The sequence below is a fragment of the Xiphophorus couchianus genome, chromosome 11 (assembly GCF_001444195.1).
Source record: "Xiphophorus couchianus chromosome 11, X_couchianus-1.0, whole genome shotgun sequence".
Classification (NCBI taxonomy): domain Eukaryota; kingdom Metazoa; phylum Chordata; class Actinopteri; order Cyprinodontiformes; family Poeciliidae; genus Xiphophorus; species Xiphophorus couchianus.
In genome coordinates, this window is record NC_040238.1 from 29,987,785 (window position 1) to 30,014,888 (window position 27,104).

Here is a 27,104-nt window from a genome sequence, read left to right on the forward strand (position 1 = left end):
AAAACAATCACCCGGCTTCTTGTCAACCAACCGATCTGGTCCATGTTCACGACCAGATGGATTCCTAGATGATCAGATAAGTTGAAGCAGAAAGTTTCAACACGCCAAGCAGGAGAAACGTGATCTTGTCTCTAATATCAGATATGAAAGAAACACTGAATTTCCGTGATGGTGCTTTCCAATTCAGAAAAAGACTGTAATTTATAATAAAATAATAAGTTAATATTTTTATTAAAGCTGAAAAAACTATACAAGTAGATTTAGTTCTGGAGAAGTCGGATGTGGAGGTGAACGGTTCAGTAATTTCAAGTTTTTCTTGCTTCATGACAAATAGATTCGTCTTTTTAAAAGATGATAAAATTTAATATTTAGTTACCAAAGAGTTTTAACTTCTGTCACTCTAATGCATAATGTTTTTCTGTCATATATTGTGGATAAAACACCAGGTGGACTGAACATGTGCAACATATTGCAAATGCAATTCAAATATCGCTGCAATGATCCTACTTATCCTTATGCTACACTTCCATTTTTTGGTTTTAATTTAATTAATACAAATTAAATCTTTTTAATTTAATGTGTTTTATTAAACCTTCTTAAAACCACATTTCTAAACCTTTCATTTCCTTATTTACAGCAGCAGCAGAGGGGGGGCTTTTCTTTGAGTTATTGGTTAAGCTTCCATTAACTTATTTTTCCAACATCTGAATTATGTAATAAAGTAAACTTTCGTCTCTTAAGAAACCAAAAGTGAACATGCAGGAATCCTGCTCAATGGCTTTTGCATCCTGTAACTGAAGGGAGTGTTTATTAAACTTTAGGCCTGACACCTGCCTGCAAACAGAAAGTATTTGGTATCTACCCTACTATCAATTATCTATAGAAATACGAGAAGTATGCAGATAATCACGCTGTGGTTTGAATAATGATTAAAAACGAAAGTAAAGAACACTGTTGCAATTTTTTCCCCTCTCCTCCTTAGCAGAACCTAAATCAAAAACCTTTGTCTGAATAAGTTTTATTCACTATAGCAGCAAATTTTAGGCCAACACTTAATGTCCATGTGGGTATAAAATAGTAACCCCAAGGTGCAGACATGACGTTTGCATAATGGTGTGATTAGAAGGTCAAGTCCAGCGTGACTCCGCCCTGAAGCTGACCCTTATAAGGTCGGTGTTGACAAATTCACCACAAAGTTTGCTGAACAGCAGCAAGGTGAGTAGGTTTCTCCTTTAACGCCTCTGAAAGGGATCCGACATGAAGGCGACTCTTATCATGGAAAGCTAGAATTGGGATGCATTTCTGACTTTCCAAGATTAACTTTTTATGGTTTGATAAAGCTTTTAATCATCACATCCAATAAATACTTTAACGGTTTCAAAATGGTGATTTAAACTGTTTTGTTTAGGTTTTTAAAGCTGAGCTTGATGGTACCAAAGGAACTGAATCTAAAGTGTTCATAATTCTGGTAAGTACTGTATGTTCCTGCTTAAAGGTTTTAAATTTGGAGCAGGAGACTCTATGTTGGGTCTTTCTCTTCATGATATGAGAATATGAGAAGGTTCTTCAGTTATTAAGATCAATACCCATTTTATTTCATCTGAGAGGAACAGTTTACCCTTAAATTATATTTGTGGACACAGTTTGGTGTTTTAACAGGACAAACAGATTTTGTACTGAATAAAACAGTCCAACATTCTGCTTTTTTTTAACAGCTTAGACTTCAACTTTAGTGAAAATTAAAACTCAAGTCTCTGAATGAGAAACCATTCCTGGTTTGCATCCTTTGCAAGTATTCAGCAGAAATGTTGAAGGATTTCCACAGCCCCTGGGTGGAGCTTTGAAACAGGCTCCCAAACTCTAATCTGATTCATGGGTGTAAGGGTTGAGACAAATTTATCCTAAAAATTTACGTAATGACAAAACATTTCAACTTGCTTAGGTGCATTTAACTAAATGGCATTGAAAATATATTGATATGAGCCAGGATAAATTGAAAAAGATGCACCAATTTTTTATTAAAAGTTTGAATTTGTAGTTTCGCTGAACTATCGTTGAGCTTTTCAAAAGATGCATTAAAACTGACTAGAATAATATTTGTATTGTCAAAAGTGACTGAAGATCTAAATCAGGGGTGCCCAAAGTCGCATCCTGCATGTTTTAGTTCTCTCCCTTGTGGTACCAACAACCTTCTGAGCAGGTCAATGTTCTTCTTAGGCCTCTAACAGCCATCATTTAATCCAGGTGCGTTAAACCAGGGAGAGAACTAAAACATGCAGGATGCCGGCCATCGAGGACTGACTTTGGGCACCGCTGGTCTAAATTGTAGATATTTGTTTCCTTTCAGAATATTGGAGCTATGATGCGCTCAGTGTTTGCTGTGCTTTGTTTCCTCCTCCTGCACATCGGAGCGCAGGCATTTGAAATATTGCCTGGGGGTTCTTTAAATCACCAGGAAATTACAGAGCAAGCGATTCTCAATGCAACTGTGCAGGCATGCCGCTCTCTAGCCCTGACTGAAGGAACAAACTTCAACTACCCAGTAGGAATACACTCCTGTTACATTATTCTTTCTAGAAACGGATCTCTCTCAGTCCTGGTGACGTTGCGTGAATGTGCGTTTTCAGGCTCAGCCTTTCACTGCAGAAGGCGTTGCTGCTGCCTGCGGCGCCTCACAGTCGTCGAAGGCTTTCCGTCAAGCCATCACATCCATCAAGCTGAGGAATATCAGAGTGGACATCCGCTACGCCTTCAAACCGAGCTTCCACTTTGACGAGGAGGAGTTTGTTCAGGGAAGGAGGATCATCACAGAGGGAATGGTTGCTGTCAAAGCCGACAACAGGATGGGGAATTATGAGACCGCAAAGGAGAAACTGGGAGAGATTATGCATCCTTTGCAAGTATTCAACATAATTTTTACTTTTTTTTAAAAAGATTGAAATCTTTGTGGATTGACTGGTAATTCTTCTTCTCTTATCAATGTTGAAGGATTTCTACAGTCACAGCAACTGGGTGGAACTGGGAAACACATTCCCAAACTCTAATCTGATTAAAGCAGAAACCAGCATCGGCAACATCGCAGGTAAAGAGATGGCATGAGCTGATGACCCTGCAGAATGCTGTTTGGATGGAATGGAGTAGAACCATATCATCTGATGCGGTTTTACTCCATGTCAGGTGAAAGCAGAGCCACCTGTCGCAACTGTGTCGGTGACGACTGCACCAACAACATTCTGGAGGACATCATCGCTGGACAGATCCTGACCTCTGGCTACTTTGGGCTCGTACCTTTTGTCTCAACCAAGCCACCTGGTAAATTCACATGCATTTCTCTTACAATTACCTTTGGAAAATTTATTTTTCTTCTCGAATGCAATACTTGGGTCATTGTCCAGCTTTGTCAATCACAGATTACAGATATTTATCCTTTTCAACTTGACGAGTAACTATTTCCTTGCAGCAGTTCTCTGACTCAAAAGTCTAGCTGTTTAAAATAGCAAGGGCTAAGAGGAAAAATAACTAGTTGAGTTTGGTCAAATACAGGTCAAATAATAGCCTATATAGCCTAATCATTTTTTTTTTTGTGGAAATCGGTTTCTTGTGTGAATTCAAGCGTTCTTGAAAGGACCCTGCTGGCTTTAAGGGATACAACCGGCAATTACTAGACTTTTGTTGTTTTTCTGCTTTGGTTTTTTCCCCATTCATGTTTTCCTGAAGCGATCTGCTCACCACAGCCTGAGGGAAAAGTGTCCGTCCTCTGCTGCTCTGGGTTCAGCAATGACTTATATCTGAACGATGAGATCAGCTGACTTGCCAAAAAAACTCAAAGATGGGTTTTCCAACACCGACCGGTCGTTTTTTTAGTCATGCGACATTTTCCACCCGCTCCTTTGCCTGGTCTGGTTGGTTCAGGACGAGTTCAGAATAGAAATTCCTTTATCAATCAAAGTTTAGTTTATACAGCAGATTTCAGCAACGAAGCAGTTCAAGCTGCTTTACATTATAACAATACAAAGTCATAGAACACAGTCAACAATTGAAACACATCAAAATGTTTCATTTATTACGTTTCAAATGCAACTATAAACAGGTGGTTTTTAGTCTAGATTTAAAGGCACTCAGTGTTTCGGCTGTTTTGCAGTCTATGGCTTCTATTTTCTGACACAATGCTTAAATCACCCATTTTATTTGTGATGTACATTAAAAGATACAATCTCCAGTGGATTTCAAAAACTCTGAATTTCACCAACATGTTTCTTCTGACAGAAAGTTGTTTTTAGCTAAAGATTAGGGTTAGAGGGCAGGAGACCTTCTGACAAAGACTCAAGATAGTCAGAATACCAGTGGAAACATGCAAAAACAAATGAGTTTTGATACTGTAATGCTAAAAAGCATCTTTACACTGATGCAAACGTTCAAATAATTGATTTATTTTTTGCGGTGCCTGTAAAACAAACCCAACTGTGTAAAAGCACTCAAACTTTTGTTTAATCAAAGGAAAGTGCAGTCATGGAGGAACAGTCGATCAAACTGGTACGATCGAGCCAACTGGTGGGATTAACAAGGATTCCTTCCAATCCAGCCACGGACATCTCCACACGCGAGCTGCAAACCTGGCAGTAGCTGCAACCAGCCAGCTTCTGGAGGACATTCGGCTGGCAGCCGGAGACCTCCCCTTCCTACAGTACGTTTGGTTAAATTATACAGCAATTGGTTTTCATTTATTTTGCTTCATTTTGTTCCATCTCTTTGGAAACTTTTAGGATGGTGGGGATCTCTAGAGGATCCAGCAAAGCTCTTTGTTTTGTCACTGACACCTCAAAGAGCATGAGCGACGACATCGCCGTGGTGAAGACCGTCACATCCACCATCATTGACATCCAGGTGGGAACAGAGAACGAACCGTCCGTTTACATCCTCATCCCATTCAGCGATCCAGGTACGGCTTCGCTTCTCCACATTTAAACACATTTTCTGTCTGAGGAAGAAAACTACAAACTGATTTGTTTTGTTTGCCAAGGATTTGGGCCAATAATTCGTACAACTGATGCAACACTTTTCAAGGATATTGTGAACCATCTAACAACTAATGGTGGAGGAGATGATGAGGAAATGAGTCTTTCAGGGCTGCAGGTATGCTCTTGCTGTTCGACTGTCTTTAAAACCTCAGTTTTTACTGAAGCTGATCTTTACTATATGCATGCATCATCTTACAGCTGGCGTTAACTAGTGCTCCGTTCAACTCCGAGATATTTCTCTTCACGGATGCTCCTGCTAAAGACAAAGATTTGAAGAACACGGTGATTGCTCTCATAGAGCAAACCCAAACTGTGGTAAGTGTTTGCATGCTAATTACAGCGCATATTTTTATAGGGCCTTGCACAGAGGATATATCCCAAACTTTTTTACATTTTGTCACAGAAACTTTAAGTTTTACTGGAATTCTGTGTTTGTGTTCACCCCCTTTCCTCTGATGCATCAATATGAAATCAAATGCAATTGGTAGACCAGTGTAGTTGAAATCTGGCGATTCTGTGAAAATCTTTGACGTTTTTCAGAGAACTGAAAGTGTCTTGATGACAAAAGGACACACCGATCAGGTCAATAGTTAAAAATGTTAAAGCAGGTTTGTTTGAAAACAATTTTGACAAGTCAAATTACTTATAGGAAAAAGTGTCAAGAAGAAATTTACAGTTTGTTGCAAGCCATACAGTGAACATGTGGAATCTAAAACCTGATTGGAGGAAAATTAATATAAATGGTCATGCATGGTAGTGGCACCATCATGCTGTGGGAGAGACTCAGTTCAATCCCCAGAGGTGCAACAGCAACCTACATACAACTGTAACTGCAGTGAAAAGTTGTTCATTCTGGGTTTTCTGAATTACAGACTAGTCCGGTTACAGTTTTTGAAAAACATGTTTTTCTTTCTTTTCAGTTGTGCACAACTTTGTTTTGATCTATCACACAAACTACGCCGTGTTTAGTAGCTCAAAAAGTGCAAAAAAAAAAAAAAAAAAGATAAAATAGTCAAAGGTCCATGAAGACGAAGCTAGATGATCCATGTGCAGATAATTTTTCCATCTCTTGTGTGGAATAATATTTTTTTTTTCTTCCCCAGGGTAAACTCTCAGTTTAATTTAAATAGTTGTTTTCTTATTTCAGGTCAACTTTATGATTACAGACTCGGTCGTTACTAATCGCCGCAGGAGAAGAAACAGCAACCAATTGCAGACGAGAGCGATCTCAGAGTCTGACGCTCAGCTGTACAGAGACCTGGCTCAGGCGTCGGGCGGTCAGGCCATCGAAGTGACGAAGGCCGAACTTCCTGTCGCCGCAGCAATCATAGTCCAGTCAGTCAGCTCTTCAATGGTAATGTCAGCCCAGATTTAAATGTGTTTTTGTACATTTAAATCTGGGCCTCCTGGTCTAACCTCTTACTGCGATCTGATAGGTGACCCTTCTGCAGGCGTCCAGGAACTTGGGAAAAACCGACAGTTTCACCTTTATTGTTGACGAAACTGTTATAAACCCGACAGTTTACATCACCGGCAGGTCCCTCACTTTCACACTCGCAAGCCCGACAGGTAATACCACCGCCTGCTAAATTTGAGCCAACACAACGTTTTGTTTCGGTTTTCAAAATATACAGTTTGCAAAAAAAATCTTTACAGCTTTTTTGTGAAAGCAAAGTCACTTAGTACTGAAAGCCTAATTTATTAATTTCAAAATGCAATAATTAGGATTAGAAAGGTAACTTGTATGCTGATTACTTCCCCCCCAGGTGTAACTCAGCAAAGCACCGACTCTACAGGCTCATTGATCACTTCTTCAGAGACTGTGGGAAACTTCATAACGGTGCGGTTACAAAAGCACGTTGGACAATGGGCAATAAGAATTGTGTCAAACAATCCCTACACCCTGAGAGTTGTTGGTAAGATTTCCACATGTTAGCAACCACTTCAGCATTTACGCTAACTTAGCATCTGCTCTTATTTAGGGCAGTTATAATGAAAGGAACTTATTTATAATAGCCCCTTTTTCCCCTAAAAAATAAACTTCTGTACTTGGGTACAGCAGAAGAAAACCCAAATATTAGTTTTGTTCTCAGCCACTTTATAACACACTATTGTTTTAAGTATTTTTCTTTTCTGCAATGAATATCCACAATTCTGATGCTGTAACAAATGCAATGTGTGGAACCTCCATTTACAGAAATGCACCAGGGGTTTCCTGGTCAATACAGTATTTGTTATTTTAGAGCCTTTATTGTCTCGTAGGAGGAAAATTCAGGAGATTTCCATGCACCATCAAAACAAGAGTGCATTTTTACTGATGTACAGAAGTGACAGGACTGTGTTTTACATGTTTCACTAAAAAATGTTTATTTAAAAAAAAATGCACCAAAATGTAAAGAAAAAATCAGAAACAACAGTCTTGGTCTGAAATTTGCACTGTTATACTTGTGCATCACAGTCTAACTTTAACTTTGCTGTAAATTTACAAAAAGGTGATAATAAGGCAAAACTATCATTGAGTTTTTTCTTTTTCTAATAAAATTAGTTATTGCTACAGCAATTTCAAAATGTATTTAACTCAGCAGTTTCTGCTTATACAATGACACCTGTGATTGTATATTCTCTCGACATTTTTAAAACATTTACTATTTCTTTCACTGCTTGCAATTTTTCTTTTGTTCCTTCACTTAAATTGTTCTGCGACTTCAACATTAGTCTTTCAGCAGAAGAAATTGACCAAAACTGACAAACACTTTTAATCACACTTATTACATAACATCAGTCTGCATTTACCGTACACACTCATGCTTAGCAACATAAGCAATAAACCAAACTGTCATGTTTTACCTTAACTCATCTATTAGTTCTGCTAATTTTTAAGTTATTTGAAAGCAATAAAATACTTTAGATTTTTGTATTTGCAGGTGAGAGCTCTGTCGACTTCCTGTTTGACTTTGTCGAGCCGTCTCAGGGTCCTTTCGGTGGATTCGATGCTCTCGACTCGCGTCCCAGAGCAGGTAAACACCTGCTAATCTAAACTTTAACCGTGATTGGGTCAGCAGTAATCACTCGGTTTTGTTCTTTCAAGGCTTCAGTGGCAGTTTGTTGGTGACTATATCGGGAAGTGACGCTGCTACTGTGACAGAAGTTGCTCTGGTGGAATCGACGAAGGGGTCGGAGGAGACATTGGGAGTTGTTGTGTCGCAGGGCGGCGGGAACCTTTTAGTCCAGGTTGATGTGATGCCGACGGTGGAGTTTGTAGTGAGAGTAAAGGGGAGAGTTCAAGGTTCTACTGCTGACTTTCAGAGACAGTCGCCCACCAACTTCAGAGCTTCTAATCTGACTCTTACAGTGAGTAAAAGTGTGGCATAAAAATCAAGACCAAAAACCTGATAAATAATGAAAAATTAACATTTAAACTCTTTTATTCAGGCTGACTCAGACAGCATCTTGATTGCAGGAACCATGACCTCTGTGCCCTTCACTGTGGCTTCAAGTAGATCCGATGAAAACATAACCATCCGAGCCACCAACTCGAGAAGTCTTGACTTGACATTTCCGACCGTTTTATTGGTGGAAAGTGGGAACAGCACTAATGGCACGGTGACCCTGCTGGCTCCGCTGAGCATCCCGTCTGGTTCCGACGTCATCCTGACCATCGTGGCCGAGACGCCGGATGGAAGCGACACCAACTACATTGTGCTGCGATTCTCTGTAGTAAACTCGGTAATAATGCCACAATTAAGTCTTTCAAGTTTACCTTAAGAATTAGGCAATAAGACAGTTCTTTAAAATATTCAAACCTATTTTTGCACCAACGCTGGTTCTATCACAGTTCAACAAATAAACATTGTGTTGCTTTTCTCAACGCATTTAATGCAACTAATGTTCAAAATTGTAGCCAATGCCAATGAAACATAGTTCCTAACGGAGGAAAAAGTAAATATATTCAGCAAGTCAAAAGTTTACAGGTTCTCTGGTAATAACTAGATTTAAACTTTCTGCAGATTGAGTTGGTCTGAAATGGGAATTTTCATTACAGTTCTCAAGAATAGTGGAAACTTTGCATATAATGGTTGCATTGGTGTTTTTAAAAAGAAAAACTTTCTCCAGTCTGTGTGGTCTGAGTTTTTAATCCCGTAAACCCTCTGAAAGATTTTCATCATTTCACATTTTTCTTAAGACATTTGATGGCAAGAAAAGTTTTCACTTTTCAATTTGGCCTTGTGTGATATGGGCCAAAGATTTTTGCAACATTTATTGTATTGTTTATTGTAATATTATAAATATTATTATACTAAAAATATAAATGATGCTTGGGTATCTAACTCATGATCAGGACTGGGTAAAATGGATGTAAAACTTCAGCACAGTATTCTATGGTTCTTTTTGACTGTTTGAATTTTCATCCGTTTTAATTTGCATTTTCAAATAGGCTTATTTGGGTTCATTAAATAGTGCAATAGTAACACTGAAGAGTACACAACAATGGTATTCAATGTTATTCAGATGAATAAATGCTCTTGAAATCAACAGAAAAGTTAAAGATGGCAATCTCAACCATTCTGTCAATGTTGAGGTTTCCAAAAATGGTCAAATGATGTTTACTGATAATTAGACATTACCCCAAATATTAATACAATAGTTACCCATCCCTACTCATGTACAGACTAAACCAGTGGTCCCCAAACTACGGCCCGCGGGCCAGATGCGGCCCGCCTCCACATTTGGTCCGGCCCCCTGAACAATACCAGAGTATTTTCATATATGTGCATTTTTATTTGATAAGTTGGACTTTTGCAATAAAATAAATGTTCCTTAGTAATGAACTTTATTTATTATTAACTATTGGTTAGTAACTATTTTATATATGCATATAATTGACCCTAACCCTTTTTTTATGTGGAGAACCCAGTGTTATTTGGTTATTATTTATTTCATAAATAGTGTTATTTCCTGACTTTTGTTCTCTGAAGAATCCAGAAAAGGTTATTTGATTGTGCTTTCTGAAAAACAATACATTTTTATGTTTAGCACTCTTACAATCGTCACACTTTTTCTGTTACAAAATGACCCCGGCCCCCCATCAGAGAAGGGACAAGTTATGTGGCCCTCACAGGAGAAAGTTTGGGGACCCCTGGACTAAACCCTTTTTGCAGTTATTAGCTCATATATAATCAAAAATGTCTTTTTTTCTCCCCACAGTTAAATGATTTCACCCAACCAGAGTGTCAGCTTCTCAGCATGCAGTCCAGCTGTGCTGAAAACTGCAGCCTGTCTGCTTGGGTCGTCTCCATCAGAGTGACTGACGGCGACAGCGGGGCGGGCGTCGAACGCGTCAGCCTCATACAGGGCACCGGCGTCTTCAACACCAACCTGGAGGCCGGAAACGAGAACGTAACGCTGGTGTCCTACGTCGCCTCCTGCTGTGCGCCAGTAATGCAGCTGCTGGTTGTGGACCGGGTCGGCAACGTTGGCACGTGTCGGTTCACTGCCAGGGTCTCCGGGTCCAGCATGGCCTCGCTGTCTTTCTTTCTGTGTCTCATCATGATGGGGTTTGGACAACTTTTACTGAGTGAATTCATGAACTGAGTGATTCTAATACTTTATATCTTGTTGTATAACTTATGAATACTTTATCAACCACTCTGACAAATCTAAACCATCTGGAAAGAGATTCAGGAATTTAAAATGCAATTACTTTCATTTTTTTTATTGAAATTTGCACTGATATTTTTATTAGGGATGCACTGATAGAAAAATTTGGGTAATCGATATCCAATAATAATATTTACCAATATTATATATATTTCACTCCAGTTTCGACATCTTTGGTGAAAAAACCAACCAGAAACAGGAAAAACAAAAAAGAAATCGGCAAGGTTTTTTATCGTACCGATACCAATATGTTAAAAATGGCTAATGGCACCGATGTTGGTGCTGATATTTCATGCATCCCTAATTTTATAATCCCTAATTTGCATAATTTTCTGTAGACATGCATTTATTTTATTAAAATTATGTTGAAAGAGCACACTTCAAACACACATTTTTATTTTTGCTAGTCTGTAAGAAGCAAACTTCTTGGTTGAATGAAATCAACTTTGACTTTGACAGGGTCATGAATAATTTTAACTAATAACTAAATTACTGTTTTATACTCAGTGTGGTGCTAAATACATACTTTTTTTGTTTGTATTAGAAAGCAAATTAAGTTGTAAATAGGATAAAAATTAAAAAGTGTATTGTGTAGAGCAACACCTCAAGATGGATGATGTTACTTGAATTGTGACCTTGTTGTTCCACAGTAAATTATCCAAGATATTTGTCTTTTTTATAGTAGAGATGAATGAATGCACTATTAGGAAATGTCACAGTGTTTACACCATGTACAGTACTTTAGAAGCAAAAAAGCAACAAAACATAGCTGAGGCTTTTTTTGTATCCAAGGTGAAATCCATTGTGAAATTTAGTTGATAAAAGGTGCAACACTGAAAAAAATGAAGGATCCCATTAAAAAAAAACAGATTTTATTGTGATTATGTGTCTATTTTTACTCTTTTACAGAACACAAACATGTTTTTCTTTTGACATTATAAGTTTGATATTTTATCACTTGTTTTCTTTAGTCACTATTTACATTTTGAAATATATTCGGAGAGGTCTGGTAATATCTGGCCATCTGGTACATGTGTTCGCTCTTTTCATGGTGGACTATTCCTTTTGCTCTCTTTACTTATTTTTATTTTTGGGGGGAAGAATGAAAGAATGAAAAGCTAAGAGCCCCCGAGCCGCTGCGTACCCATGCGCTGCCATCTTTTTCCGTTAAACTCTGTAAACCACGGGTGTCAAACTCCAGTCCTCAAGGGCCGCAGTCCTGCAGCGTTTAGATGTGCCTCTGCTGCACCACACCTGAATAGAATAATTAGGTCATTAAGGCTCTGGAGAACTGATCTACACAAGGAGGAGGTCATTAAGCCATTTCATTCCAGCGTTTTGTACCTGTGGCACATCTAGAAACTGCAGGACAGCGGCCCTTGAGGACTGGAGTTTGACAACTGTGCTGTACACATTGCTAACTTTTTTTCCTCACATCTGACTTGCCTATGTCCTTCAATTGCACAGTCCCACAGCTCCACAGTTTTCACTCCATTCAAATCAATAAAGCTATGACTTCACAAATGCAATGCCTTTGCCATTACGGTACATTCTTTTCAAACTCAGATTAGAAATTTTGCAGAAATGGCCACAAAGCCTCTGAGTTTGACAGGAATTTGATTAACAAATTATTTGCATTATTTAACAATATGTTCAAGGAGGCAAAATGGCTGAAGTTCTCAGAAGGGTGATTTCTTGCCAGTGCAGTGAAAATGCATTTCTATAATAACAGTGATTCTGAAATTCAGACCAGTTCTTTAACTGATGTGTTCACATGCACATCAGGCAGTACCGTTGGTGTACTGGGAAAGCTTATTCTCCAAGTCGCAGATCCGCTTCTCCTGAGACAAAACTGTGGCCTTCAGATTCTGAATCTCCTCCAGTAGCCTCTCAAGCAGCTGAGGCTGGACAGGAGGAAACAGGAAGGAAGGGAAACAAAGGGAAAAAGGAAAACAGAAAGTGATGAAAGGGGGGAGAATGATAAAGAAAGAAGGGGAAAAAAGGTCAAGGGTAGTGAGAAACTAAACCAAAACAGAGATGGGTGCTTTGAAGGGAAAAGTTGTGCACAATAAGAAAAAGGTTCAACAGAGAGGGAAATGTTTGAAAAGCCATATAAATGTAAAAACATTTATTTAGATGAAGTTCGAGCAAATACTGTTAATGCAGCAGAATGATATGAATCCCAATCATTTCTGTGAAAACGAACAAATCAGCAGATCGAGCTTTGTATGCTCAACATGTCCAAAACTTACAGGCAAGCTGTTGGTGTCCAAGGCGGACATGCTGCGTCTGGTGGTGGGTCTGGAGTCCAGCACGTTCTTCTTCGCCACTTTGAGCTCTCGGCTCTTCGGCGGCACGTAGCCGTCCCTCATGGAGATGAGGATGGGATCTTCGTCACGGCCGTCCAGCCACTCTTCAGGCTCCATGGCGGGATCAGGCCCTGCTGTGTCAGGGTAAAGGTCATCCTGGAAGAGGTCCGACTGGCCCACACAAAGTCAAGCAAGAAGAAGAGAGATATTTTAGTCTGTTTTTGTTTTGAACAGTAAACTATAGATCCCTGCTGTCACATTGTTTCCTATGTTGCCAACAAATGTGGGCAGAGTCCCCAAAAGTTAGACTCAAGTAAAAGTATCACCACTTCAACGTATTTTCACTCAAGTAAAAGTAAAAAGTAGCCATCCAAGAAATTACTCGAGGAAAAAGTATTTGGTAAAAAGTCTACTCAAGTCTACTGAGTAACTGATTAAGTTATCAATCATTTAATATTAAAACATTACATCATCAGATGGAGCAAATTAAAGTTAAGTGGAAAGGTTGGTATCTAATGGATGAAAAATGACAATAATTCATATAAATAACAAAAAAGGGTTAGAGTTAGGGTTACTTACTTTTCTAGGAACTGTCATGGTGATGGGCTCGCACTTTTTGTCGAGTAGCTTGTATAACCTGGGAAAGAATAAAGGAATGACAAACAGGAAAAGCAGAGCGATCCGTCAGCCTCGTGTTTGTTTTCACTTTGATTTCTATTTAAGGATGGTGACAAACGATTTGCAGAAATGAGCGTTCGTGATGTAACAGAAATTCAGAGTCTCAGCTAGAGGAAAAAATATTTCAGAATGAATAAAAGCCTTTTTGTTTATATGTTAACTGCATCAAGATGTGTTGAAACAACTAGAATAAAATTTACTTTAGGGGATGATAACAGAGAAGGGAGAAAACAAAGAAATAATAGAGAAAACACAACTTCAAAGTTTAATTTAGTCCAGCCTCCACAAACTATTTTCTTTATTAAAAATGTAGAAAGTCGCATGTTTTTACTTTTTAAAAAAGCGTCAGAGCGTCAGTCATGAGTGTCTTACCGTGCAATCTCACATTTGGTGACGTCCACACCTCTCTTTGGCATGAAGCCCATCCCTCTCTGCGGCTCTTTACTGCTGAAGGTGCTGAGGTAATGGACGTACGGCAGCTCCTCCGTGATCTCAAAGTAACGGATACTACTGTCCCCCTGCACGAAAAAACCCTCTAAACCAAAACAACTCACTCTCCTAATCGGAGCCAGAAATATAGGACATATTTACAACAGAAGCTGCATTCAATGCTTTATATGTAGAAGTTTCCATATGATTAGATTCATCTTATCATAAATAGGACCTTTTTCAGTTTATAGATGAATTAAAATGAGCTGAATTTAAAGAAACTGTGTTCTTATATGATTTAAAAGAATAAACCAGCTCACCTTCCCACACAAGTAGACCATGTTTGCGTCTGCGTCATAATACGGTAACAACACTCCGTTACTCGTGTCCAGCTCCAAAAGCGCTATAGGCTCTTCAAAGTTTGTCTAACCAGAGTAAAAAACAGCCAAAAGGTGAAATATGATCAACTTGTCGTCCTTTGCCTTCTGATACAGACAGTATGGAAGGTGTTTGTTACCGGATCCCAGAGGCCGAGCTCTCGCTGGCTCATCCGGGTGAATCCGGTGGTGAAAATGTTTCCGTCTCTAATGAAGATGGCTCTCATTGGTCGGATGCCTTCATGTGGAGCCAGACGTTCCTGTTAGAAAGCACAAGGAAAGATGAGACAACAGAAGCCTTTTCAAGAACAAAAATAAATCTGTATTAAAGTCTGATTTTCTATCCACATCAACAAAAAGCCTAAATTTATTTTATCTATGTAAAGACTTATTAGATTTCTGTCTCGCTGGAAACATCGAGACAGAATTTTGCTCTTAGAAAAGGAAGAGATCCCAGTAGATTTTTATAGTTTCAACACCAAATTAAAAAAATATTTGACTTCCGTCTAACTTTGGTGCGCGCAGTGATATTTTCGAAGGCTGCTACCTGATATGAGGGAATCTCAAAAGTAGAAGCAGCAGATAAAAAGTGGGTGAACAAAACTGACTTATGTCAGAGTCATATAAGTCCCAAGAAATTTAAATATATTTATATAAGTCTTTATATATTTAGATTTTCTTTGCTAGCTTTCAATCATATTAAAAGTATTTACATACATGCTGGTGTTTGCACAATCACGTACTCTGATTTTAAATAACACCATTTTCTGAACTGATATACTGTATTGTAAATAATCTGACTTTTTCAGTGTTTAATAAACATTTACATTATTTACATTTTTGAAAAAGTGATCCGACTCAGTTGCACATCCCTTGGATTATTATTTCTAATAAAGCACAGTATTTTTTGTTACAGTTTTGTACAGTATATTATTATTATTATTATTATTATTATTATTATTATTATTATTATTATTATTATTAATAATAATCTTGTTTTTTATATATTGGTTTTAACACTTTATTCACTTTTTTTGTGTGAACCTACACCTTTTGCTTCACTTTCCCTTTTGCAGGATAATAAAGACTTTATATTCTATATAACTTGTAACTGTGGGACATTCTACTCCAAAATGAATTCTGGCAATGTTTGACACTTTTTATTTATCAAAAAGATTTTTTTATTATTATTATTATATAACCATACACCACACAGTTTTGGTCACATAGTCAAATAAAATCCCAACCAAACACATTGAAGTTTGTGGCTGTTAGATGTCAAAATGTAAAAAGGTTTAATCGGTTAGTACTTGCTCACTCACCGCCACCACTTCCCTCTTCCGGGGGTCACAGACACGCAGGCGTCGGTCCTTACAGGTGGTGCAAAACAAGCTGCCGTTTCGGTTCCAGCTGACGCTGTAGATGAGGTCCGGGTGGTCGTCCATGGATATGAGAGGTTCGCCTGTTCCCACGTTCCAGATTATTATCAGATTATCACTTCCTGGAAGCAGACAGAGTCAGAAAAGAAAGATTTTAGTCATCTTCACAACGCCTTTTCTGGTTCAAGCACATCACTGCGACTCAGAGCTGGGCGATAACTACTTACATTTATTCCATTATATTTACTTCAGTAACTTTTTAAAAAAAAAATGCTTTTAGGAGTATTTTTACTACGCTGTGCTTTTTTACTTTTAGAAGAGTAATTTTATTTTGAAGTATTGTTACTCTCACTTGAGTAAAATGTCTACATTCTCTACCCACTGAATGGAAAAACAAACGTGTAAAAATTTACCAGACACAGACACACACCTGCAGTTTTTGTAAAAGTTTCATAAGATTTTTATTGACTTTTTATTAAACTGATTTGGAAACATTTCTTTTGCCTGATTTTGTACATGAATTATTGTCATTTTGGTCCTTAAAATACCAAACTTTCCACTTAACTTTAGATTTTGTTCTGACTGATGATGCAATTTAAAATCTAGGATGACTACTTTTTACTTTTACTTGAGTAATTTTATTTTGAAGCACTGCTACTCTTATTTGAGTATAGTTTTCAGGCACTCTGCTCACGTCTGCTGCCTAATGAAGATCTGTTTCTCTGTTGGTGAAACCCACCGGCAGTGAGGAGGATGTTGCGTGCGGTGGGGTGCCAACTGACGATGCCGACCCGTTTGGAGTGACCCTCCAGCACCACAATGGGATCGGACAGGGGACGGGTCAGGGAGTGATCTGGGATTTGCCAAACCTGGAAAAGAAAGAGAGTATTTTGGTCTCACTGTGATCTGCAAAGCTAGCACATAGCTAGCACATTTACGATTTGTCACCTAACAAAGATGTAATAAATAGTTCTCATCATCTCTTTTATTGTTGTCACAATAGTACAGCAAAATATAAAATAAAATTTCATTCATTTATTTATTTTTCTGTATAAAAAGATTTCCAGAAGAGTTTGGGGTTTCCAGCATGACAGAATGCCATGGCGACAGAGCCAGGTAAAAAGTAATCCAGCTTTGTAAGTCTTAGAACCAAAAATTACCCCGATAAAAACACTAATCCTGGTTTGTGATGTTGCCAAGGTGATGACTGAACTACTGGACAACACTCTCACTAAAACACACACTCACACACACATTAACTCTCTCTAAAGAGCTGTTTGCTGGAGCAATGACCCGAAATAAGGAGAATGACTTCACAGTTTTGGCCTTTCTGCAAATCCACTACAGTAACAGCTGCAACTGTCTGTCTGTGTGCTGTTTGATATAAACAAAGCCCACACACACCTACACACACACACAAAACACTCTTACACACACGCATACTTAAACAGCGTCCATGCAGCTGCTGCCAGAAAAGAAGAAGCAATTTAGTCTTCACATCGCACAGATTCCTGCAGCCGTGACATGACCGAGTGGGCGGATCAGTGACAGGTGCTGCGATGCACATATGTTGAAACAAGCTGCCGATTTACAACAATAAATGTTACAACAGGACATATGCACAAAGACTTAAACCACTCTGGTAGAATATTTAATATTTAAAAATGAAAACATTTGAGATTAAGTTGTAATTTGTCTGCTCTGATGCAGAGTTTGATATAAAATATCTTTTGTGGAAAATAATGTTCAATAAATTCCAGTTAAAGTGTGTTTTGTTTATATCATGGTGCTTTTACCAAAGAAACAAATCAAGGTTTTGGACAATATAATGTAATTATTAGATCTATGATCAGAAATCTTTGATAAAATTTTCGTTCTGATGGATTTTCTTATGAATCCCTCCAGACAAAACTCCAAACCCGCTATCTCCTCCTCCATCCTTCCACCTCCTTTTAAAGGAAAACATTACTGAGAAATTCAAGTAATATGTAGGAAAAAAAAGCTAGAAAAGACCTTTTACATTTTTAATGAACTGTAGTTAAAATGCAGTCTGTGGTGGAGAAAATATGACATTCCACATATTTCATCCCACTTATAGTGTCTAAAATCACATATAGGTGATCAGAACGTCATTATTCAACATTCTGAAGAAATGTTGATATTTCAGATGCTTCATTTTGTTCGCTTCTGACAGCTGAAGTGAAACTGAACCCAGAATTATTAGAAAGATTATAGCAGCTGTTTAAAACCCTGAAGGCTGTAAAGAGGTATCAAGAAAGACATTGAAATCAGACATTTTACTCAGCAGCCAGGCTCAGCTAGGTCTGTCAAAGAAAGGCAAAGCAACCATTTAAATCCATGATTTATTCACACAAAAGCATTAACACAGGAGGAGGATAAAGAAATGGTACTTACCATTGCTGTGCAGTCTTCTGAGCAGCTGGCTAGGATGTTGTCGTCATGAGGGCACCAGTCGATATCCAGGACGGGTCCAGAGTGGCCGATTACCAGCGGGTAGTTCTTATCCACACGGCCTGTCTGCAGCACCAAGGGCAGAGTTTGACACGTGCAAGGTGGCGTTTTAGAAAGAATATTATAAAATAGCTGCATTCTTCAACTCCTTTAGCCAAAATATAAAGCAATATGAATATAATTAAAGACAAAATTCTAGCCTTTACAGAAAACAATTCAATTCAGCTTTTATTTATATTTTATTTAGATTATTTATATTGGGGTTCAGTGCAACGGCTTTGAAAAAATACAGCTTTTTAAAAAAATGAAGAGACCACTGAACTGAACCCCATTAAAAAACTCCTGGTTGTTCCACCAAATATCTGAACTCTCCCTGAGTTAAAACATTAGTATTGCTGTTTATAAATTCATATAATCTTGTTTTCTTTGCCTTATTTGAGGTCTGAAAGCACTGCATCATTTTTGTTATTTTGACCATTTCTCATTTTCTGTAAATAAATACAAAATATTTGCTTGTAATTTCAGAGACATGTTGTCGGTAGTTTATACAATAAAAGAACAATGTTCATTTTACTCAAACATAAACCCATAAAGAGTAAAATCAGAGAAACTGATCATTTTAAGCGCTATATATATGCATGACACTACAGTATTAGCACTGCATGCTGCAGCACACTGATGATGAAAGCATTAATGAGTTGCTCTCTCTTACTTTAGCCTGCTAACTAGGTAAAGTATGCTAACTAGCATATTGTGGATAAACATTGTGACTGTAGCCACATTCTATCATAGTGGCCTCTTACTGTACAAAAATAAACAGATTGAATAAGGAAAAAGAAAAGCAAAAATGTGTTTCTTATCATGTATAAGCATTAGAAATATCTCTGGCTCCACAGACACACACACGCTCAGCGAGGCGTATTAATAGATCGAATGACAAGCTGCTGAAAGGGGAGTTTTTCTTGTTGCCTGTTGGGGGGGAGAGGGAGGATGAAGATCGCCCTGCGGCGTATAAATAGCACGACTGTCCCCCACGACTTTTCAGTGAGTTCGAAAATCCTGGAGATTACGTTGCATTTTTAAACTCTTTTTCACAAATTTCAAAAATATTTTACAATTTTCCTTGCTAAAAGTAAACAAGAGAAATCTTATGATTCATACTTTTGCTTTCAAATGTCGCAAAACTTATAGAAGTTTAAAAGGCAACAAATTACTTTGGCCAAATACTTAAAATTATGAAGCCTTAGAGATTTTAAAACACTGTATGCCAACATTATTTTTCAATTTACTACCTGCTATGAAGACTAAAAAACTCAGCTCAAATAATTTCTTCACATATTTATGATTATTGGAGCACTGTTAGGAAGAGCAGGTACAAAAATCTCAGGGTATAATAACCAACAGTAAAAAGACCAAAAATAATAATAAAAAAAAGTTTATAAATATTAGAAAAAAGAAACTATCATGATTTAACAGGCTGGTAGAATTAGCATAAAATAAAAACATTTCATACAATCTAACTGCTTTTATTTAAAGATGAATAATTTATTTATATTGTTCAAAATAAACTCTTAATTACAGGTATGCACAACAATTATTTATTATTTTGATTATTATTTTTCAATTATGAAAATATTGTCGCTCTTTGTTTTTTTATTTTTAAAGCAAGCTGGCAGCTGGTTAATTGATCAGAATATTTGTTATTTTGTAGCATTTTTGTTGTTTTTTAACTCACAATACAAAAGTTATGAATTATTCACTTCATACAAATAATAAAAACTATCAGTATCATAGGAGCATAAAAATGTACCATGATAAATTTAAACACACTTTAATGTTGTACAACTGTTGTAAATCTAGACGTTTATTTTTATATTTATATATATAATTTTTTTTTTTTAGAAAATAAGTACAATATGATAGACGAAATGTAACAAAACAGCATTCCTTGTTGTTATTTTTTATTTTTTAAAGGACAAGCTTTTGTAATAATCCCCAGTTTATTTTAAAAACCGACGTACTTATTTTCTCCCTCTGGCCTTAGTCGTTACTTTTACCTTCCAGGTCCAACCTTAAAGGAGGAGATATTGACTTTTCTGTGTATTTCAAACATTTGGGGTCAAAACAAATATTTGACCCCACACAATTGCTTGCTGAACGTTTTGTCATGAATGACTGGAGCCTGGAGTAGCTGAATACTACGAGAAATTCAACCTTGAAACAACATTTAAACATCTAAAGCCTCTTCTGCTGAGTCTTGTTACAGAAACGGAACATTTAATACAAGTTTAGTCATAGTGGAGTGAAGATGAATCACGATCGTGTTCTCAAAATCTAATGACAAGCCTAAAAATGAAGAAAATTACACACTTTTTGCAACATATCGTGTTAATTTAATGTATGCAGCCATGAGAGATTTATTCTGCATTGAAAAATATTTCTCTACGTTCTGCCTTCTTTTCACTCATGTATTATAACAGAATCAGTTTGTACTTTTAATAATACAATTTGTTAAATCGAGTGAATAAACTTAATAATTGATTGAAAGTCAGAGTATCCCTGGTACTGACGAAATGTATATAAACTTCTGAATTTGAAGAAAGCTACAAAAAAAAGTCTCTAAAAATATTCTCAATAAGTTTTCTGGCATTTAACAAATATTTTGGTAATTATCACCTAAAGCAAAAGACGTTTGGTCTGATTTATCTTCAGACATTGAGGAAAAAATGTGTATGTGTCTTTTTATTTGTGTATGGAAATATTTTTTTTCAATTACAAATCTGTCTATGCTAAATAACCATAAAACAGAAATTCAGTTAAAAATGTAAATCATCCATGAAACGTATTAAAATTTACCAGCAGCTGTTATATAACAAAAAGATCATCAAGAGAAATACAATCAGGGTGAAGTGTGACACAGCTATTGTGAATTTCATAATTAAGAACTTATTTTTATTAACCTTAAAAATTATGTACATATCCCTAATGTAATTATAGTAATTTGTCATCTGTAACTGTACTTTATATTTAATTCAAAATTTCAAGTTTCAAGGTTAAGAACGTGTTTTTGTTTCCAATAAATTATCCAAAACAGATTTACTACATCACCTTAAAATGAAGGAAATAACGGAAATCTCATTAAGTAAAGAATGACAAAGAAACTATAAAACCTACAGTATTATTAGTAAAACTTTTGAATTTCTAATCATTTACATCAAAAATGCTCCAATGTGTTAACTTCATAAACATCAACATTAAATCCTTCCGCCCACAGCTGACCTTGGAGAGCGGCAGGACGAGGAACGCTCCTCCTCCACTCGACTCAACGATGACGGCCAGGAACTTTGGGTTGACGGCGCAGAAGGAGCTGTCCCACGTCACCTTGGAGACGCGGATGTCATCGTAACCCTGCTCAGCTTTGACCGCCTGCCCGAAGACGTGGCGAAACTTACTCTGCCGCACGATGCTGCGACTCATGACTGGACAAGAGGTGGAAGCACAATGAGGGAAGAAGAGAGAGGAGGAAAGGTTAAGGATGAGCCGAGAGAAATAGAAACTTTCATTAAACAAAAATAAATCAATACTCAAGTTATAAGATGTGGCAGAAAAGCTTACAGTAACTCCACATCAAAGTCTGGTCTGACTTGTGGAGGAAATTACTATGCTACAAATATGAAGGCGAAGGCTATAAGTTTAACATTACATTGTGTTCGTAATTGGGACTCTTATTACTATGTCAAATATCTTTTAATGCATGTTTGATATAAAACAACAACTCAAGGTGATACCTGCTTGATTGTGCTATAAAATGGCACAATGTGCCTGGAAAGTATGTAACACTGCTCCTTCAAAGTCCTGAGCTTCTACTCGGTCCAGGAATTTCCATTTCTTAGTTTCGACAAGTCGTTAGTGGATTTCAACATTGTTGTGTCTACCACTAGGTGGTGTACGAGAATAGGATAGAGAGAAGAGAGGAGAAGAAGAAGATATAAGATGGAGGAAAGGAATACTTGATGTTACTGTACTGCTGAGCGAGTTATGAATAAAAGCTGTTAAGGGTTCTTTGTCTACTTGAGCTTCTACCTCGTCCTAGCTTCCAAACATAACAAACATGAAATGTTAAAAGGTCCAGTTCTACTTCAGCCTAATTTTCTGATATCTCAACTTGTGATACACAATAAAATTATATTTAATTTTTAATTAAATAAATATTTTGATCGATAAAGAATTTTTTAATTGAATTTGAATTTAAATTCATGGTGGATTCTTTGATGGTAAAATAGTCAGGTCCTAAAACTTCCCTAAGCCATGACTCTTCCAGCTCCGTGCTTCACAATTTGTGTGAATCATTTTCTTTTAAGTCAAAAGTGAACTCTGTTTCGCTATTGAATAATACAGAAGATCTGGTCTTTGTCTATATTCTTTCTACGAAAATGTTTGTCCTTCAGGCAACTTGTTTTTCTTGCAGATCAGATGAACATAAACTGCAGCTGGTAAATAACCAGTTTTGTAGTTTTCATTGGAACTAGATAAACCTACAAACTGTTTCATGGTTATTAAATCCTTCAAATTCTCATGCCACAAAAAAGGAATAAGAAAATCATACTTTTTTTTAAAAGAAGTTTCAAAATATAAATTCTAATCAAAATTTATTTATTCCAATTTATTCAAGTCTTAGTAAAGTAAGAAATGTGTTGGAGTTTCATTTTTGCAATGTTATATGTATGGTAAAAACAAAAATTAACAATTTTTATTCTTGTAACCAACAAAAAAGTACTTTGTAATAGTATGTGAATATTACTTCTTAAAGGATAAAGTACCTTGGGATAAACTGGCATTGGTCACCTGTAATAATTAGATCCACCCACTAGAGGGCAGAATACAAGAGTATGATTTTAGACAACAAGTTTGTGAGACTACAAATTTTGTTAAATAGTTTAACGTCTTAGAAATATGCATAGGAAGATTCTAGGGTTAAGGAATCTAGACTGAAATCTTCAATATAATTGTGATTCTAATCAAACCTGAGCAAGATTGTTCTACTTTAACCAAAACTAAATTTAAAAAAAAAAACAGTTTTAAAGATGGAAACTCTTCTACTTGTTTGCATTTAAGGTTGTTTTTTGTATTATTCTGCACTGATTACAAATTCTTCAAAACACTTTAGTTTGATTCTTTTCTAAGAAGAGATTTTAGTTTCTCCACAAATATTAAAAGCTACTGCCGTTTTTGTGAAATTAAATCTTAAGTTTCAATTAAATAATTTATTTTTACATACTCTGTGTATACCTTAAAGAAAAAAGGTAAGTTATTTTAAAAGTTTTTTTTTTTAGTATTTTCATTTTCTTGCCTGTTAGTTCAGAAACATCTTCTGCTTTCGCCATTGTTTAACAGAAGCAGCTTTAAATAATCCTGAGTGTGTGTTAGCTACATGAAATAACAGCCCATCTGCATGTTTTAGCTCCGTTTGTTGACTGACAAGTAGCTGTCCTGTGGCCACTGCAGACAGCAGATCTCTAATCCTCCAAAACACAGGGGATATTGTATAACAGAGAAGATATTAATAGTTGATTGTCCCAGCAAACACTATGTGCTATCAAAACATCAAAAGCAAACACACATAACATGGATAGAGCAGATAAAAGTTGGGAGAGGGCTCAGAATATAAAAATCTACATCTGTTTGGATGTTTTCCTGATGACAGTATGACAATATGCTATGGCTGCACATAGGTCAAAGGTTAAAATTAAATCTAAAATAAAGAAGATGACTATTTTAGATGCTCCTTGTTGCTCTTTACTCTAATTTTTTAAAGTGTCAATATTTTTTTATTTTTAAAGGTCTTTATAGATTTACTTTGGCTAAAGAACTCTGGTTTTTCACCCCAGATTATTTGGAGAGGACAGATTTTTGCTTGTCAAGCCACTTTAATCCCAGACCTTTTAAACGTTTTGGTAGAAAGTAGCTCCAAAACTCAAACACCCAAGCAGCATTATTTTACAAACCATGCAACTAACACTATTTAATCACTAATTGCTGTCAGCCTGTCTCAATAACAGTTTGATCCAATTACTTTGGCTGGATAAAACACAAAATAAATTTCATCACCACTGACTTGAAGTAACGCACTTATAGAAAAGAACAGAACTGCAAAGTGGTTGTAAAATTGTTTTAAATAACATTTTGATTATGAAGTACAAATCTTTTTCTCAGTGATCATATTGGGCCTACTCCTGTTTATTTTGAATTACGGTACTAATTGAGGAATATTCTGTGACATGGACTGGAAAATAGGTCAACAAGCAGTCAATGTCCAAACAATAAAGACACTTTAGGAGAATGTACAGCACAAATGTGTTTCTTATAATAAAGCCTTGAAGAGAGTCGACTGAAACTGAGATGTTGGTTGACTTCACAGTAGAACATAATCCAGAAATGACCTCAGAGGAGGGGAGACATGACTGGACAAGAGCGATGAGAGGACAGAAAGCTCTAGCTGCTTTCCTAGAAGTTTTACTTTATCTAGAGATTTACATTCCAGACTGCCAACTGTGGGGCGTTCAGGGCCCCCAGAGCCGCCCCTTCAAACTGTGTTTGCGTTTATGTTTTTTCTATATTTTAACAATGTTATAGCTGGACTGTTGACAAAAGGGATTTTGGAGTGTAATAAATATAAGACATTACAATCATTTCACTTTTTATAGAGCATATAACTTTATGGACTGCTGGTTATAGTGGTTCAGAAAATTATAAACATTCAATGCCTAATTTATTTGGATTAAAATAATCCTAGGCTAATGTGTTCACATTGGGTGACATATGAATGAATATATCAATAATGTACAAGTCACAACAAATCTCTGATTTGGAGCAAGAACCTAAGTTTGTATTTAGCTTGAAGTAGCTTAGCAACAGCTAAGCTAATGTCAAACTAGCCAACTAGCTTCGCTGCTTAACTCTGAGGCAGTATTAGCCAATGAACTACATGTCAGCTCTAATGTTAGTAAATGTAATTTTAAAAAGTTTGTTACTATTTCAGTAAATCAATTCTTTTTTATTTTTTTTTCTACCATGTTTGGTTTCATGAGGTTAGCTAGGTGCGTTTGTGATTCTACTGCCAACAACGGAAGCAGCAGAAGCTCCCAGATAAATGTTTGTAGATTAAAGAGTGCAGCCATGAAATGTCTCTTTTACAAGGATTGGGATTGAGCTGTTGGTTTAAAATACATGTGAAGGCAGAGAAATTTGAATTAATGCACGTTATTATCCTGTTGTTTGCAAACTATTAATGGTGCTGGTATTTTGCATGTCCATTTCATAAAATAAAAATAAAATTTCAAACGCTGCCTGTCAAGCTTGTACCGGTTACTCCAACAGTTTGTTTTAAAAGTGCGCTGTTTTGGCCTTTTCAGTCATCATGTGTGAATGACATATACATAAGTGGGGGGGAAAAACTCATAAAACTGTCTACTATCTTGTGCAGGTTAATGAGATAGCCCTGTTCCCGGGTGTGTGAGTGCTGCGCATGGCACAGAGCGAAAGAATGACACGGCCACTTTCCTAATATAGACATGACAAACTGATGCGTCCCACCCGGAGGCCCCGCTCCTCCCACCTGCCTGCAACGTCCCAAATAGTCCCAGAAAGCAGGCGGCGGCCCCTGTGGCGCTCTGCCGCTAATGAACAGACAGTAAATTTAAACAGCCGCTGCCTACAGCCTGTGCAAACACGCATAAACAGCGACACATAATTCTTAGAGGTGAAGGGCGGCAGAGGTCGGTTGATCTACCTGCAAAACGCACTAAAGAAATGGCAGCAGTGCAGAGTCTGAGTGCTTAGTCCTTTCTGTCTCCATGCGTCAGGACGCACAGCAATAAATAACCCGACGCACCTCTAACGCCAATGCAGCAAACACCGACACGCAGCTCACCTCAGGTTTTGGGGAGTCCCCTCTTCCCTCGAGAACTTCTTCTGCGGTGTTGCCTCCTTCTTCTCCTTCTCCTCTTCCTCTTGATGGCTTATGAGTTATATGAAGTCCCGCGGTCCGCTGTCCTGAAGTGCGGAGTCCTGGCGAGGGGACGCACTGGGTGACTGCGCGACGCTCCTCGGCAGGGGGAGAGATAGAGGGGAGACAGCGCCGGGGCAGAGCAGGCAGGACAGGACGGTGGGAGGACGGTGGGAGGGTGGGCTACCGTCTATTTTAGAACAGGCTCCGTCAGTACGGGGAAACGCGAACATAGGGGCGGGGAGGATGTGCGTTCACGGCGGACACTACCGACCAGAGGTCAATCACTGATGCCCCCTGGCTATTAGGGGCTGAATAAATGATACACTGTTAAAACCAACTGTTAGAATTACATGAATAAAAGATGCAACAACTTTTCATGCCATTGAATGTGTGTGGAAAAGTTAAAGTATGCTACATTTATTTAACTCAATTTAAATAAAAAAAAAAATCCGTTTTATATTTTTATATCATATATTTATATATGATGTAGACAATTATATGCAAATTTGGGTATTTTTAAATAAAATGAGTAAAAATAAAGAGGATCTTCACAAAAAAGTTATAAACGAAATAGTTTATCTGTTGAACACTTTTGAAACAGATAAACCATTACAAAAACCTAACTGGTGTTTACAAGCAATCCGATTCTTTGAACATCTCTTACTTTAGGACTCTATTGTGAAAGCTGTTTGTTGCAACCTGGCTTGCTTACAATGCTCTGCTATTATTTATATTTAATTTATAATTATTTAATTTTCAAATCATTTAACTGAACA

At 37.2% G+C, this 27,104-nt stretch overlaps 2 protein-coding genes across 3 annotated transcripts; one reads left to right on the top strand and one right to left on the bottom strand.

The window, feature by feature from the left end:
• Positions 1-733: 733 nt before the first annotated feature.
• LOC114153824 (von Willebrand factor A domain-containing protein 7-like) lies at positions 734-11,557 on the top strand. Of its 2 annotated transcripts, XM_028032597.1 has the most exons (16): positions 734-1,468; positions 2,348-2,542; positions 2,628-2,900; positions 2,989-3,082; positions 3,178-3,312; positions 4,498-4,684; positions 4,764-4,939; positions 5,021-5,133; positions 5,217-5,333; positions 6,166-6,372; positions 6,455-6,587; positions 6,785-6,934; positions 7,943-8,035; positions 8,107-8,369; positions 8,451-8,744; positions 10,224-11,557. In XM_028032597.1, the coding sequence occupies exons 2-16, from the start codon at positions 2,360-2,362 to the stop codon at positions 10,608-10,610; spliced, it is 2,805 nt and encodes a 934-aa protein (XP_027888398.1). In that variant the 5' UTR covers positions 734-1,468; positions 2,348-2,359; the 3' UTR covers positions 10,611-11,557. The 2 variants fall into 2 exon arrangements, with proteins under 2 accessions (XP_027888398.1, XP_027888400.1); XM_028032599.1 differs by lacking the exons at positions 734-1,468; positions 10,224-11,557 and having other exon boundaries at positions 2,273-2,542; positions 8,479-8,618.
• Positions 11,558-12,237: 680 nt separating this feature from the next.
• Positions 12,238-26,489, bottom strand: coro6 (coronin 6). The gene is made up of 11 exons (XM_028032600.1): positions 26,251-26,489; positions 21,600-21,799; positions 18,264-18,386; positions 16,588-16,717; positions 15,792-15,970; positions 14,610-14,729; positions 14,413-14,517; positions 14,036-14,181; positions 13,565-13,622; positions 12,929-13,156; positions 12,238-12,580 (listed from the first exon to the last, which is right to left on the bottom strand). The coding sequence occupies exons 2-11, from the start codon at positions 21,795-21,797 to the stop codon at positions 12,458-12,460; spliced, it is 1,410 nt and encodes a 469-aa protein (XP_027888401.1). The 5' UTR covers positions 21,798-21,799; positions 26,251-26,489; the 3' UTR covers positions 12,238-12,457.
• Positions 26,490-27,104: the final 615 nt, after the last annotated feature.